The 17,115-nt window shown below is 44.6% G+C and overlaps 1 protein-coding gene and 1 pseudogene across 1 annotated transcript in view; both read right to left on the bottom strand.

Annotated features, from left to right (window-relative positions):
- fibcd1b (fibrinogen C domain containing 1b) overlaps positions 1-15,312 on the bottom strand; it is a 239,719-nt gene extending 224,407 nt beyond the window's left edge. Inside the window, exon 1 of the mRNA XM_038965597.1 lies at positions 15,241-15,312. Coding sequence (XP_038821525.1) covers positions 15,241-15,312 — 72 coding nt within the window. The remainder of the gene's footprint in view (positions 1-15,240) is intronic.
- LOC120021915 lies at positions 2,272-2,390 on the bottom strand (annotated as a pseudogene).
- Positions 15,313-17,115: the final 1,803 nt, after the last annotated feature.

The raw sequence follows: 17,115 nt of genomic DNA, 5'->3' as shown, positions 1-17,115 counted from the left end.
GATACTGACTGGTTTTCTAATCCACGCCCCTACATTATTTTTGTTGTTTTATTTTACCCCCTTTTTCTCCCCAATTTCGATCTTGTCTCATCGCTGCAACTCCCCAACGGGCTCGGGTGAGGCAAAGGTGGAGTCAAGCGTCCTCCAAACGTGACCCGCCTAACCGCACTCCTTAACATCCGCCCGCTTAACCCGGAAGCCAGCTTCACCAATGTGTCGGAGGAAACACCGTTCAACTGGCGACCACGGTCAGCCTGCAGGCACCTGGCCCTCAACAAGGAGTTGCTAGGGCGCGATGAGCCAACCCTAGGCTACAATATTCTGCTCATATGAAAACATTTATTTTAGGCCATAACTGAACCAATTTCTTTAGGCTATTTATAGAATATTCTGCCCATATGAACGAATGCATATACAATATTTGTAGCCATACGTGATTTAATGAAAAGCAGTAAACATACACATTCAATAATATACTCATGAACACAGTCAGGCAATAGTTAACATACTCAACATTGCTTCACATTCTTTAATAACAGACTCATAAACACAATCACTCAATATTCTACAGCTGGCTTCACTGCTTCCCCGGGAAACTCAACATATTGTAGCAGACGAGGCGGGGGAAGGAGTTAGCTTCTGTTGCAGTTTTCGTAGTAAAAAGTGACATGTTGTGGCGGTGCTTCGCCTATTGGGATAGTCTACCTGTTGGGATACCTACAACTGTGTCTCTCTCAGTCTTTCCACTCTCTCTCCTCCTCCATCCTTCCCTCTCTACCTTTTTCTCTCCCTCCATCCCTCTTAGTCTGTTACCTCCATCCGTCTCTCTCTCTCTCACTCTCACTCTCTCACTCTCACTCTCACTCCCTGCTTCTCTCTCTCTCAGCCTGTCTCTCTCCCCTCATCTCTCTATGGCTGTGGATATGAGTCATAGAGCAACAGCAGCAGGCAGTGAATTCAAAAAAAGGTGACAGACAAGATGGCGGGAGACAGCGCAGTGGTGTTTTGGAAAAACATTTCCTTCGGCCCTTCCTTGCACAGATTAGTAATCTAATATGATCAAATTGGTAAAAGTAATACGAAGAAACCACACTTGCTAACTCCTGTCCTACTTTATAAGATTAGTGTTCGCTACATGGGATGAGAGCTGTTTCATGCTCAGTGTGTGTGTGTGCGTGCGTGCGTGCATGTGTGTGTGTGTGTGCGCGCGTGCGTGTGTAATACAGAGAGATCCCCAGTATGCACACTGTAAAGAGTTGTACAGCATCAGCAGATAGTCTTTGGACACCCAACACCTCCCATTTCCATATCCAATCAGGCTTATTGCCGCCTGCTGCACATTTTGCACAGAGGGCTAAACGGAGGCTCTTCACAGAGGGCTACAGAAACATCCAAGTACATAGAACTACAGCATAAACACAAGGGTTACACAATACATTGACTTCAATGGCAGTCGGAGAGGGAGAGAGAGAGAGAGAGAGAGAGAGAGAGAGAGAGAGAGAGAGAGAGAGAGAGAGAGAGAGAGAGAGAGAGAGAGAGAGAGAGAGAGAGAGAGAGAGAGGTAGAGAGAGGTAGAGAGTGGTGGAGGACAAGTGTTTTCATGTCTTCCAGTTGTAAAAGGCAATCACAGCAGACTGTTGATTTTGAAGAGGGTTCAAAAACCAAAAAAGTATCACTTCAGGAAACGCAAACAAGCACTTATTGTCCTGATTTCTAAAAGCGTGACGACAACCAATCCCAATACAGTTACTTCCAGAGGTCTCCACAACAACTCCCTCCAACTCCCTCCCTCCATTTCTATTCTACCCTTACTGTTTTCTCTCCCTTGCTGCTATTACTCCAAAATAGTAGGAAAGAGAATTTAGAAGTCAGGGGTTTGGAATAACTGTGATCCGTGGGAGTGGAGTCCTTAAACTCCTCATTTATTAAAACAGCAGCGACTGCTTTCCCCCAGCGAGGCTGAATAATGGCACACAGTCTGCCAGATTGAATTTTTGATGGTGAATAAATGATGGATGGCAGAGAATAACTCTGTTAATATATTAGCCATGAGTTTGTCATAAGTGTTTTATCGTACAGTAGGAATGAACTCATCGCTGTATCCCTCTGTCTATACATCCCCATCGCAGACGGAATCTAAATCTGATATCTGCCATCAGATAACTTTGTCTCTTGTGATACATCATCATCATCACTCCATCTTTGTCACCCTCCTATCGCTACAATCACCTGTTATTTTTTTATCTTCTTACATTTTTTTGGGGGGGGGGGGGCTTACAGCACCTGGTATTCCCAGGCGGTCTCCCATCTAAGTACTAACCAAGCCTGACCCTGCTTAGCTGCCAAGATCAGACAAGATCATGTGTTTTCAGGGTGGTATGGTCACAATTTTTTAAAAACAATCCTGTTTCTCTCCAAATTACAACCTTGGCTCATCGCTGCAACTCCAAAATGGGCTCGGTAGAGGGGAAGGTCGAGTCATGCGTCCTACGAAACATGACCCGCCTGGCCGCACTACATCTTATCGCACAACTCGCCTTAACCCAGAAGTCAACCGCACCGATGTGTTGGAGGAAACACAGTTAAGCTGACATCAGCGTGCAGGCATCCGGACCTGCCACAAGAAGTCGCTAGAGCACAACGACCCAAGGAAAGCCCCCTGATCAAACCCTCCCCTAAACCGAACGGTGCTGGGACAATTGTGCGCCGTCCTATGGTGCTCCCGGACTCAGCCGGCTGTGACACAGCCTGGTATCGAACCCCAGGCTGTAGTGGGGGAAGGTGCACTGCAGATCTTTTGACCGCAGAACCACTTCTTTTCTCTCATATGTTTCTACTGTATCTCTCTCACCTGCCCACTCTTCTATTCCATCCCTATTTTCCCTACAGTGCTCAGATTCATAAAAAGATGAGTCGACAAACCTGGTTCTCCAGGTATACATACACCAGACACTCATTTGAAAGACAGAATCAAAACCAGCCGAGCAGACACTCAGGCCCCTGAGGACCAGAGTCACCCATCCCTGTCGAACACTGTGAGCCAAGGGGAAACTATAAATGTATCTGAGGCATCCTTCCCTCCAGTTGCCTCAAGTCAATTAAAATAACTATTAACCTTGGGACACCTGATGGCGCCTGGCCTATAAAGACGTCATTAATGCTCTCTGTTAGTCGAACTGCACTCGTTAGTGGGTAAATATATGACACCGGTTTGCAGAGGAAACAGACCCATTTGGTTGAGAACAGACCCAATAATGCGACTGGGAAGAGCACTACTCAGTCAGGGAGACACAACTCAATCACCAGGGCTTCACCATGTGTCTTTAACACAAAGACAAATAGGATTTCCATGCTTTGTATATGACAGATGATACCGTGCCATGTTTCCTAGTTTAATGCTGTAACGGTAGGCTAACACAGGGGGGCATCTCAAAGAACCTTTCAGTTTGAGCAAGGTCCTTTATAGAACCATTCTCCATAAACGTTCTATAAAGAACCATAAAAAGGAATTCTATATAGCCCCCAAACGGGTTGAAACCATAGCGAAGCCCTTTTTTGGTGCTATAGAGAACCTTCAGAAAAAGGTTCCATATAGAACCAAAAAAGGGTTCCGCTATGGTTGCAAGCCAAATAACACTTAGTTGGCACGATATAGAACCATTTGTTTTTAGTGTGTGTGCGTGTCTGTGTGTGTGTGCATGTATGCACGCTTGCACACGTGTGGGTGTGTACTCACTTGTATGCTGCCCATGTGTGTGCATGTTCATGTGTGCATGAAAGAACCCCTTGATTAATAGGGAAGCCGGGGAACAGAGAGGTCCATTATGCCGGGGAGCTGTGCAGCTCTTGTGCGTCTCTATAAGAGTAGGACTTAACCTAACATCTCTATTTGATAACAGTAGCACCAGCCCAGGCAGGCTAGCAAGCGACAGAAGCCACATGAATGGGAGCTTCATTTCAGACAGATTGAAATCACCTCCAGGAAACCGAACACTTCTCATTTCACTTATATGGACTGTGTTCCAAATAGCACCCTATTCACTAAGTAGTGCACTACTTTTGACCAGGGCCCATGGGGCTGTTATTTTAGATGCAGACATGGAGATATAAACCAATCTGTCCAAAACAGTAGGGCAGCCGAGGTGTCTATCAAGATGATTGAACCGTTCAAGATGATTGAACAGAGGAAGGCACGCAAACTGTAAACAGCACATCAAGACACACACACACAGCATATTGTTTTGGATGAACAAAAATAACAGGAAATGTCTTGAGGGCAGAAATATCTATATGATGCCAAGCAGGCAGCATATGAAGGAGAAAATACTATCCCATCTTCAATTTGCCCCTGGTTATAATGTGTGGGTGAGACAGAGTGAGAGAAGGTAAAGAGGTAGAGATTCAAAAGAGAGGGAGGTAGAGAGAAACACTGGAAAGGGTGTGTAAGTGTGTGTAAGAGAGACATGGAGTGTCTGATGAAAATACCACTCTTAAAATATAGTTTCTCTCACTCACTCTCTTCCTCTGTCTCTGTCTCTCTCTGCCTGAAGTGCAAGTTCAAGTTTTTTATTGTCACATGCACAAGTACAGTGAAACTCTTCACTCCCTCTCTCTCTCTCTCCACCTTTCTCTCTCTCTCGCTCTCTCCCGCTTCAGCAACTATGCTGTATCTTGTCGAGCAGCTCAAAATCGTGATGTATCTGTCAGAGGCTCCAGGAGGTATAACCTTGCCATCATCTCATTCTCTTATCATCTCATTCGTTTCATTTCTCCATTCCTTTCACCACTGCTCCCCTGTACACACACGCACACACGCACAGACACAAACACAATTGGTTTACTTTACAATTTCTTTAAGAGGTTAACACTACACCACTGGGAACTGCCTGTATCCATCCATCCATCCATCCACTCTCTCTCTCTCTCGCTCTCTCGATCTCTCTCTCTCCTATACCAATCTCTCTCTCTCTCTCTCGCTCTCTCTCTCTCTCTCCTATATCAATCTCATCACTCTTTCCAACTACCCTTTGTCTGTCTCTATGTGGACGCTGTCCATGGTCCTGAAATAGTCTGTTGGAGTGTAATGTACACTGGATTTCTTTCTGACACTTTCCGTGGGGCTGAAGATCTTTGCGACTCTAAACACGCAGAAAATGTGGGTTCGTTGGGAAGGGTGATGGGTCTATGTGGAACCACAATGACTCAAAGAACCCGTCGAGCTGCTTCAATGGTTCTTTACAGTTCACAAAAGGGTTCTCTGCTCTCTAAGTGATAATTAAAATGTAGGGGAGCGGCCCGTGATAATATTTTGGGGTTTGCGCCCAGCTGTTTTTTGTGGAACCGTTTGTGAGAGTGTGATGTGTTGTGTTATATTGTTTCATATTACAAAGTGAGAAGAACGAACTTGTGTCATCAGGTGAGGTGAAGGCTTCTGAGCTGTACCATAATGCTCAGGTATATTCCTGACATCACTCTGGCCCTGTGGGAGTATGATTCATGGAAAAATCGGATCCATGCCTTTTGGCACATCCATTTGTGGTATCAGGCTGGGTGAAGAAGTAGCTGGGTTCTGTCAATTTGGCCAAAATATGCAGAGGTGGACTTATGTTGATTATTTTGTTGTGTATCTGCTGCTCAGACGGAGAGGGTGCTTCCAGTCTCGGGATGAAAGGGTGTCCTGCTCTGCTCTCCGACGGAGTGCCACTGAAAGGAGAGTTAACCGCGTTGGGGTTCAGAGTTAAGGTGGATCAATTGCAGTTTGGGATCCCCTGGTGTCTGTGATGCACACCGTTCGGTGCGACGCAGACCCGGTGGCAAGTGTGGCAAAACCCTGGGTAGCACCATATAGGTTCCATTTAGAACCTTATGAGCATGGTTCTTTAAAGAACCTTAATAAAACGTTTCTACATAGCACCAAAAAGGGTTTTGCTATGGTTACAAGCCAAAGAACCCATATCTGGTACTATTTAAAAACAATTGTATATAGAGACCCTTTATAAGATTTCACTCTCTCTTACTCTCATTGTCAATGCCTCTTCTGATCAATGAGGATAGAAACAAAGACTGAATGGCAGATAGAAGAACAAGGCCAAAGAAAGAAGCCAATGCTGTTGTCATCTGTAGCCTTGCATCTAGCACTTACACAATGGTTTCCCTTTAACAGTGAATACACACACACATACACACACGCACACACACGCGCACGCACGCACGCACGCACGCACACATACACACGCACACGCACAGATACACATGCACACACTCAAACATGCACACACATGCACTCACACTCACATAGACACTTACAGTATGCAACTCTCAGAAGTGCAATATTTCTCAAACACACATTCACATTAGCATGCACATATTAATATCCAAACAGAGAACTATCTAAGCACACTCCCTCGGGACATACCAAGATGGAGTTACACTACCATCGTCCCATAGTCCCACATGGGACGATGGTAGAGTAACTCCATCTTGGTATGTCCCGAGGGAGTGTGCCTAGTTAGTTCTCTGTGGTTTCTACTGACTCCTCGTGGATTTGTGTAACTCGATAAGAACCGCATTCTCCTTCAGTCACACAATTCAAATTTCACAATAAAAATAGACCGACCGTCTTGATTCGGTCTTATGTAGGATTTTTTTTTTTTTTTTACATTGGATAAACTCAGAGCTACAAAATGGTATATCATACACTACAGTTGAGGAACTATGGGAAAGTAATTCAGCTTTGAAAGTTGATAAACTTGTAACCTCACTTTTGAGAAAATGGCCCCTGAATGTTGTGGTACCCAATGGAGAACTCTTCTTTATCTACACCCATTCAGCATTGTTCACACCCTCTTAAGCTTTAGCCCCATCCATCTCTTTAAGGATTCACATGTGAGGCCAAGTACTTAACAACCAAAGATTTCAACACTAAAGGCTGGTTTATACTACGGGTGTGTTCGTGAATTTAATCTGGAGTGCCAGAGTGTGCTCTGGGCATTCTTAAACTCAGGGCGTTGTCAGATTGTGCTTTGTAAATTCAGAGCGCACACTGGATGCTCTGGCCCGAGGTGTAGGGTTGATCCGAGTGTTCTGACTTAACAACAGCAGTCAAGCACCCAAGCTAACGTTGGCTAGCTTGCTAGCTACTTCCAGACACAAATGAGAGAACAGCTCACTCTGACCATTTTACTCGCCCTAGCAGAGCTGGTTAGGCTGTTTTTATGTTATCCAGAGTGTTGGTGACTGCAACTGTGCTGCTGGCAACAATTTAAGTATGCTTTTTTGCCAACGTTTACTGACACTGGCCATATTCAACGGGTGTTGAGCGTTCGTAAATATGTCAGTTATTCTGCGCTCTGGCACACTCAGATGAGAGTCCTCTGAAATTGGAGAAGCTAGCCAGAGCGAATTTACCAGCTACGTCTATCGACAGTTTGTTGCAGTCACATCATAAACATTCTATTGAAATAGTTACTTGCGTAGTGGAGTCTTTTGTTAAGATATGCAGCTAGCTAGCTAAACAATGAGCCATAATCCCAACTCATAACATTACTACCCTGCATGAATCTGCAGGTAGCTAACCAACCAAGTTCAATGTTAGCCAGCTGACATTAGGCTATAACTAGCAATGCAAATGGATCTGAGATTCAAATCAAATTACTACACAGATCATACACGTAACATTAGCTAGCTAACTAACAGTACACTTTAACTTGAAGCAAAAAACGACTTTCTGCCAAAAGTATAAATGTTTATTATCTGACAATGTAGCTGGCTAGACTATCTTACCGGCATACATGGATAGACGCTTCTCCCTCTCTGTCACGGATGCAATGGTTGCCCTTTGTTTGAAGATGTAATCTGGAGACAGATGTTTTATACAACAGCCTTCTGTGTGTTCTCTTTTGGACTCCGTCTGGATATTTGCAATCAAACGGCAGAATTTTCTCCATCTCCTTAGCTATCATACTCTAATTCCACTGATTTCAAAACTCGGTCCTCCAGAAAGTGGAGAGCAACATTTATGCAGTTCTACTATGTGATATATTTTTTAAAAGCTGTGTTAGAAAGGATTACCTACACATACTGACCAGCTCATGTTATGGACAGAAGCGTGCTACATGGCAGACCAATCCGAACTCATTACACGGCATATCAAGCCCACACATTATCTCAGCCAATCATGGCTAGCGGGAAGGTTTCTGACTTTTTCCATGGCTAAACCAACTAGGCTCTTAATTGAACAATTGTATTTGTATTTACAGATGGCATACAAGTTTGTTATTAAGGCACATTAAAGTTCAAATGTTCCAGAAGGCTTTTCTGCCAAAAAATGCATTTTGATTTCTAAAAGAAAGTTTACTTTCAAATAACGCTCCTGTGAAGTAGTGACGGGCGACATGTTTCCTGAAAGGAGTCACAAATGTCAATGTCACTACACATCAAATTGTTAATGATCTAAAAATAGCCAAAATAATATGAATGAAAATATTATCTCCAGTAACATCCTAAAATATCTATTATGTGATGAAATCCCAAGAAATGCGTTACAATTCATAATGGCATGCATCAATAATTGTTGAGGTGACTTGGAGGTGAATGATTTCCGCGCTGCTGTTAATATAAAACTGCTTCAAACTAAAATCAATGAGTCTGAAGGTTTGTTTTTTTCCCCTCAATAAACATAGTAAACCCCTCCTTATGGAGCAGCATGGATTGATTAAACACACACATGCTGCTTCGGGACTCTCACACATTCACAAAGACCAGCAGAGGCATACATTAACAAAACACTCAAATGCACTTGCACAAACTGAAGCACCTTCTAACATTCTCACACGTTCGCTCACACATTCACAGTCAACTGCAGAGGCATACAAACAAGTAGCAAGCCCTCAGCCCTGTGTGTGCTGTGCGTGCATGTGTATGTTCCTTTAAGTTAATGTGCGTGGATGTGTGTGTGTGTGTGTGTGTGTGTGTGTGTGTGTGTGTGTGTGTGTGTGTGTGTGTGTGTGTGTGTGTGTGTGTGTGTGTGTGTGTGTGTGTGTGTGTGTGTGTGTGTGTGTGTGTGTGTGAAGAAACTTGCACTTGTGGAATTTGATGTTAGACACCCCGACCACACAGAGAACAGTATCTCAGAGAGAGAGAGAGGGGTATTTTTGGTTGTTAGAACAGTGATTTTTACACTGAGAGAACAGGAACAGGGAAATCAGAGGCCTACTGAATCAGGAACCACTCCCTTTTTGCTGCTTCTTTTTCAACCTGGGACCAACTACCTCTCTCTGTGTGTCTGTGTGTGTTTCTGTGTGCGTGTCTGTGTGTGTCTGTGTCTGTGTGCGTGTACAGGAGTGCGTACGGGAGTGTTTGACCTCAGCAGGTCCCCCGCAGATGGAGAGACATCAAATGATCCGTGCTTAATTTGAGGATCCGGCACCTCTCAGTTTTGGACTGTTTAGTTCCGGAACATATTTGGCCGATCCGGTACCTCTCGTGGCATGAAAACTAATGTTCACTTAATGTTCACAATGTACAAGTTAGAATAAAAGTGTTCAAAGTTAATTTGAGTTTCCTCTTCGTTAATTATCCTCCAAATAAAAAAACACAATGTGAAAAAGTATCTAGATTTTCAACCCATGCCTGATATTCTAAGAGTTGATTCGGTTTGGGCTGGCCATTGGCTTATGGTTTGCCCAAAATTGGAACATATGTTTGATACCAACTCGTGAATGTGGCAGTGTGAGAAGCGCGTCTGTATTGCTCACAGAACTAGAATGAGATTCCCTTTCTATGATCTCTCTCCCTCTCTCTGCTCTGATAGACATGAGCCTGAAACTCTCATTTTTCCAGCATTGCACTTCATCATCATTTAATCCTTATAGAATCACAGCCACGCGAAGGGTTCTGGAGGAGCTGCAGCACCCCTGATAAATTGAAATAAATTTGCCAAAGTTATAGAATTACGTGTCTGTTCAAAAAGAAATGAAATAATTCTGAATAGCCTACTACACCATGAGAATGCCCATAATGTAATTTAGACACAAAGGATCAATAGCTTCTTTTAACTAGAACTGCTGGGACTCGAGGGACCCCCCTTCAAGCAAATGAGCAGTCATTCTGACTGCAACATTCTAACAGCGTAATTAATGCATTTAATATATGCTATCACAAAAAAACTAAGAATTGGGTGTTCATGTTTATGAAGGCCTTGTTTTTTTATTTTAATAAAATGTTAGCCTTTTCATTCGTTTATGTTACTGTAGGCTACACGTAAAAAAAATAATACACAAAAATTCAAGTGTTACATTTTTTTTATTTGTGGAGTGCTTTTGTTACAACTATGAAACAGAAAGCACATGTGTTGGAACAGGGTAACAGCTTATTTTTATAATTACTAATTAAATCAAATGCAGTGCTCACAGGCAACTACACACAAACAAACAAGATCCCACAAAAACCCAGTGGAAAAAAGGCTGCCTAAATAGTTTATAAAGTAAATTTAAATTGGAAAACTCTTAACTCCTAACTAAATTTAAAAAAATACCCCAACCACCAAGACTCGGGGTCAGCAAGACACGTGGTCAAATGACGAAAACATCCGTAGCCTAAACATCACAATAAGCGCCAAGTGGTCTTGATAAATAGTGAAAATCAGCACAAAAGCATTAATGGCATTGAATAGAAGTGTGGATATGACAGCAATCAAAAATAGTCCATTATTGTCAGCTCATGCTTACATGGTGTGCATCTTCACACAATGGCAACAGTTTGATTTAATTTAGCTCGTATCTCTTCTCCTAACACTTGACACAAATCTGGGTAAGTTTCAATTGTTGGGTAACTTTCAACAACACTTCATTCAACACTTAAGAGTTTTCCAATTTAAATTACTTTATCAAATATTTAGGCAGCCTTTTTTCAACTGGGTTTTTGAGGGATCTTGTTTGTTTGTGTGTAGTTGCCTGTGAGCACTGCATTTGATTTCACGTTTCGTTTTTTTAATGTATTGTTTTGGTGAGTTTCTCTAATAAACTTGTGGAACTCTGCGCACGCTGCGCCTTGGTCCGTTAATTCTACAAACGATCGTGACAGAAGATCCCACCACTCACGGACCAAGCAACGTGCTCAGGAGGAGAGGGTATCCTGGGCCTGGGAGGATATCCAAGAGTTGAGGACATCCTGGACTTGGGAGGAGATAATGGCAGGATACGAAAGCCTTCCATGGAAGCAGACGCAAGCGGTGAAAGGACAGCGACAACGCCGGGGTTCGCGGCCACGACGAAAGCCCAAGAAGCAACCTCAAACATTTTTTGGAGGGGCGCACACGGGGTGGTCGGCTAAGTTGAGGTGTGAGTCAGAGACCGTCGAGGAGTTATTGGACAAATTGGAGGAGAGTGAACGGATGGGAGAGTTACAGACCTTCGAGGAGTTGTTGGACGAATTGGAGGAGAGTGAAGCGAGAGAGCTGTTGGTTTGGCGTAGTATGCACGGCATTCGCCCTGAGGAGCGTGTTAGCCATCCGATGCCACCTGTGCCAGCTCCCCATACTCGTCCTGAGGAGTGTGTCATTTGTCCGCTACCATGTGGGCCGGTTCTACGCACCAGGTCTCCAGTGCGCCTCCACTGCCCAGTACGTCCTGTGCTATCCCGGCACTCACCGTGCGGAGTGTGTCATCGTTCCGCCACCATCTGTGCCAGTTCTACACACCAGGTCTCCAGTACGCCTCCACAGCCCAGTACATCCTGTGCTAGCTCCCCGCACTCACCATGCGGAGTGTGTCATCGTTGCGGCACCATCTGTACCAGCTCTACGCACCAGGTCTCCAGTGCGCCTCCACAGCCTAGTATATCCTGTGCCTCCTCCTCGCACTCTCCCTGAAGTGCGTGTCACGAGTCAGGTACGTCCCGTGCCTGCTCCTCGCACTCTCCCTCAAGTGCGCCTTCCCAATCAGGTACGTCCTGTGCCTGCTCCCCGCACTCGCCCTGAAGTGCATGTCCCCAGTCCGGTGCCACCTATGCCGGCCCCACGCATCAGGCCTCCAGTGCGCCTCCGCAGTCCAGAGCTTCAGGCGACGGTCTCCAGTCCAGAGCTTCAGGCGACGGTCCCCGGTACAGAGCTTCCGGCGACGAGTCCCAGTCCAGAGCTTCCGGCGACGGTTCACAGTCCGGAACCTCCTGAGACGGTCCACGGTCCGGGAACCTCCTGCAACGGTCCACAGTCCAGAACCTCCAGCTCCATGGCAGGAGCCTTCCTCTGCGCCGATGTCCAGTCAAGGCACGGCGTCCAGTCCCGCGCCATGGCAGGAGCCTCCAGCGAGAGTTCCTAGTCCAGATCCTCCAGCGAGGGTTCCTAGTCCAGAGCCTCCAGTGACGGTCCCCAGTCCAGAGCTTCCGGCGATGGTTCCCAGTCCAGAGCCTCCTGCGAGGGTTCCCAGTCCAGATCCTCCAGCGAGGGTTCCTAGTCCAGAGCCTCCAGCGAGGGTTCCTAGTCCAGAGCCTCCAGCGAGGGTTCCCAGTCCGGAGCCTCCAATGATGATCCACGGTCCGGAGTCCCCGGCGACGATCCACGGTCCGGAGTCCCCGGCGACGAACCACGATCCGGAGCTTCCGGCGACGATTCCCGGTCCGGAGCTTCCGGCGACGATCCCCGCACCAGAGCCGCCACCAAAGCTGACGTATCTGCGAGCGGAGTGGGTACTTCGCCCCGCACCGGAGCCGCCCCCGATGTTAGATGCCCACCCGGACCCTCACCTAATGAGTCAGGTTTTGCGGCCGGAGTCCGCACCTTTGAGGGGGGGGGGGGGGGGGGGGGGTACTGTCACGAGATCATAGAGATCATAGAGATCCTTTTATTCTCTATATTGGTTAGGTCGGGGTGTGACTATGGTGGGTTATCTAAGTTATTATTTGTCTATGTTGGCCTGGTATGGTTCCCAATCAGAGGCAGCTGTTTATCGTTGTCTCTAATTGGGGATCATATTTAGGCAGCCTTTTTTCCACTGGGTTTTTGTGGGATCTTGTTTGTTTGTTTGTAGTTGCCTGTGAGCACTGCATTTGATATCACATTTCGTTTTTTTCCTGTATATTTTTGGTGAGTTTCTATAATTAAACATGTGGAACTTTACGCATGCTGCGCCTTGGTCCGTTAATTCTAAAAACGACCGTGACAGGTGGCCTATGGTGATAGGTGGGATGGGCTGAGAGTGGCTGAGGGTTAGGACTAAAGAGCTTATGTTTGGTAATGTATTATTGTATGTGACTGCTTTATATAAAAGGACCATGTATGAAAAATGTGAATGCAAAATGTGTATGTAAAATGTATGTGTATATGTAAAATGTATATGTATATGTAGCAGAAAAGCTGTTAAAAATATATATATATATATTTGTCCTTTGAAGAGGGGGAGGTTGTTGGAGGGGTTAATACTTTTTTTAAAGGAAAAAATAACTAAAAAGTAAATTTAAAAAATAACCTGACTCTGCCATCGGCATGGCGCAACAGGAACTGGGATTCGTCGGACCAGAAACGTTTAATTCTCTTCTCAATTGACCAGTGTCGGTGATCATGTGCCCACTGGAGCTTCTTCTTGTTTTTAGCTGATCGGAATGGAACCTGGTGTGGTCGTCTGCAGCAATATCCGTTATAATGATAGATGACTTGTGCATTCCAAAATGTTGTTCTGCGCCATTATTTGTCTGTTTGTGGCCTCAAGCAAATGTGGTGACACACAAAGCAACTCAAACATTGAAATTGCATCAATGATTTAAAACACTTATATACAGCTCTGTTTCCACGTCTTTTGTGATGCGGTTCCAAATTACATGACAATTGCGTCAGAGATTTGAACGACCCTGTTCCATGCTGGCTGAAGACCTAGCTAGCAAGTAACTAGCTAATACCAGACACAGATGAAAGGGGAGACATATAAGTATCTTTGCCATAGATCAATAGTGTAAACATTGAAATATATTTGCTGACACCCTACAGTCAAATGTTGTCACCAGTAGAATAGCTATCTAGCTATATAAACCACGCCCCTCTGCAAACACGCCTTCTCCGATGTTGGTTACAAGGTGGTACTTATTTAAATTAGGTAAGAGAATATAATTTTACCATTAGTGTATTAAAATTAGAGTTAGGGTGATGTCACCTTATCCCTTTAATAATCCCGCTTTCTGAATCCAACTGTTTGACATGGGGGACTTTATGAAACAACAGTGCATTTTATATTTTAGTCATCATACTTTCATCTGCTTTCAATCAAACAGCATCCAATTTCACAAAAGATACATGATATGACAGGTTATTTACTTTTAACATGTATTAAACAGAACAGATTAAACAGAATGACATTTACTCTCATGGGGGGGAAAAAATAACTATCTGAAAGCCACAACCCTACTAAGCCACGCCTCCAGTCTTCTGATCTGACCCAGTGGATCATAGCTCAATAACCCAGCATCAAAAACCCAACTTAAAGAAAACAATGGGTTGTTTGTGACCCAACTGGCTGGGTCAAAATAAACCAATGTGTGTTCTGTCCAATATTTACCCAAATTGGGTTGTTTATAACTCAGCATTTCGTTGAGTGGCCTGTGGATTCCAAAACAGCATTCATGGAACTCGGAGGTGAATAGCCAATATCACACAGTCCAAGTCCAAAGTCTCTTTTCCCCTTTCTCGGCTATTTCTCGATCTGTGAAGCAATTTCAACTCCAGAGAATAGCACTGTCTCTTCTGAGGCTTGCATTGAGGGAAACAAAATAACCTATTAGCCACCCACTTGATATACAGCTGGGTTTACAAACTGTGACAGGAACAAGAAGTGCCATAGCCAGGGGAGAGAGAGATGGGGAGAGAGAGGGGAGCTCCACTGCTACTTCCACGGAATAGAGCGTTGCACCCAAATACAGTGTGGCTATCTGGGATCCTTGGGAAGTCCCTACCTATTGAAGTTGACATTTCACATGGTTAAGGTAATCGTTCATGTTTGGGTTAGGGGAAGGTAAGGGTTATGGTTCTGTTTAAGGTTGGGGTTAGGATAACAATAGTGGTTGAGGTTAAGCTTAGGGTTTAGGGAATGGACATCCAAGGATTCGATTAGCACCTAGCCTTCTAGCGGGAGGCAAACGAAATACTGCGCCAAAGTTGCACCTGTCTTTCTGGCGCTCTATACAAAATCTATAAAGACTACCAATACAGCGCACAGCTGCGCGAGGAAAATGTGTACAAGGAGGGTAGGTACATACCTGGTTTTTATGCCGTGGTCCATCTTCGAGTTCCAAAGTGCTGTTCATGATTCCCCATCGGCCATTTACCATTCTCTGGAGAACCTTTAGACCAGAACCGCCTGTTGGTACGAGGCGGGGGTGAAGGAGAACGCTCTATTTTTTTTTTATCTTTCCAGGCGATCTACTACATAGAAAGGGGTGTTAGCTCTAAGTGTTCGCGCACAGAGGTAGAGAGAAGCAACTTCTCGACCACAGGGGCTGGCTACGGTTCTAGCAGGAGTGGCGGGGAACTATACATAGTCAACTCATATGTAACGTACTTACAGAACTGAACTTCGATTCCTCGGATTTTCTTCTGTTATTTTTTTTTTACCGTTACCCTCTACATGCAACGACGGATAACAATCAGAGATTCTGAGATTAAAGTCCAAGTAGTAGAGAATCCAATAAAAAAGCCACTTGGAAAGCCGGTCATCCAAATAAATTTGTCTGGGAAAAAAGATCTCCTTTGCGGTCTCCAATCGTTCAGGAAGTGCAAACTAGGTGTTATCCTCAGTATTGATGAAATAGTAAAAAATTATTAAAACGTCTGGTTAGTTAATTCCAGACTGTGTCACGTTTTGAGTGAAAAGGAGAAAGCCAAGGTGCAGTAGCCTATCGCCTGATCTCTTGCTATTCGGTCCACTTCATTCCTGCACTATCCACTGCTGACTATGAGGCTCCGGTCGGCGGCGCCGCGGAACAGATGAGGGATAAAGCCTGCCCTAGTTTAGGAGCTGATCTGCATGAGGAGGGTTATTTCACACAGATGCTTTTGACAAGAGCGGTGCAGGGGCCAGATTAGCGGGCTCAATTTGTGTGCTGCCGCGCGGCGCTGCGTTCCTTTGAAGCTGTCATGCGCGCGGCACGTTCCACCCAGGCTCCGGTTCTGCTCCGTCCTGTCTGCTGTGCCCTCCACGCGCAGCTGGCTGCTGCTGTACACTGCTTTTCCTGGCCCCCGAGACTCCTTCACTCTGCAGAAACCAATATGCGAAAAGATAACAGAACAAAACGCACACGAGACTATTGTGGGTAGATACAACTCTCAATAGAATGTACTGATAAATGAATGCAGTCCATATATTCCTCTCTTTCTCTTTCTCCCAAATCGTATGTGTTGTGTTGCTACAACAGGCTACAGATGACACATCTGCGTTGAAGCAAAAGCAAGTGCTTGCCTGATTCATTTAAGCTACTTATTTTTCATAGCATGTGGATGCACAAAATGTATCTGCCATTTAAGCAGCAACATCACCTACATTTGTTGGATACCCAACTCTGATAACAGGTTATTAAATGGAGTAGGTCTTTAAAATAGTAGGAAACACAGTTTCATTGTGTTTATTTGTTACACCACGTGCATGCTGTACTTGTAACTTGCAAAGCGTTTCCATGTAGTTGTTAAAAGTGTATCCCTATAGGTGCAGAGAAAATGTAATTTTTCCATAGACATCAAGTTGTATTAATAAAAACATTAGTTTCATATATTTAATTAACCGTGCACGATTCCCCTGGATAAAAAGCATTTCATCATATTGATAGGTATTGATTTAGCATAACGAAATGAGATACCACACTTGATACCATAAATTTAAAAAAAAATGCCTTGAGGATATCACTAGTGTTATTAACTGCCTATCAACTGACAAAATGGACACATTGACTTGATATCAGCAGCTGTGCGTGGATAAAACCCCTCGGAAAGGAAAGCCAAGTCCGAAAAAAAAGCCATATTATCGCGTTGTTTGCTCTATAACCTGTTAGTTCATATGCCTTGACACCGTGATATATAGGCCTAAGGTCGAAACAATAAGAAGACGCAGTGGCAGAATACATTCAACCACACCTTTGTTT

The sequence above is a fragment of the Salvelinus namaycush genome, chromosome 26 (genome assembly GCF_016432855.1).
Source record: "Salvelinus namaycush isolate Seneca chromosome 26, SaNama_1.0, whole genome shotgun sequence".
NCBI lineage: Eukaryota > Metazoa > Chordata > Actinopteri > Salmoniformes > Salmonidae > Salvelinus > Salvelinus namaycush.
This window is presented reverse-complemented; position numbering and strand designations above follow the sequence as displayed.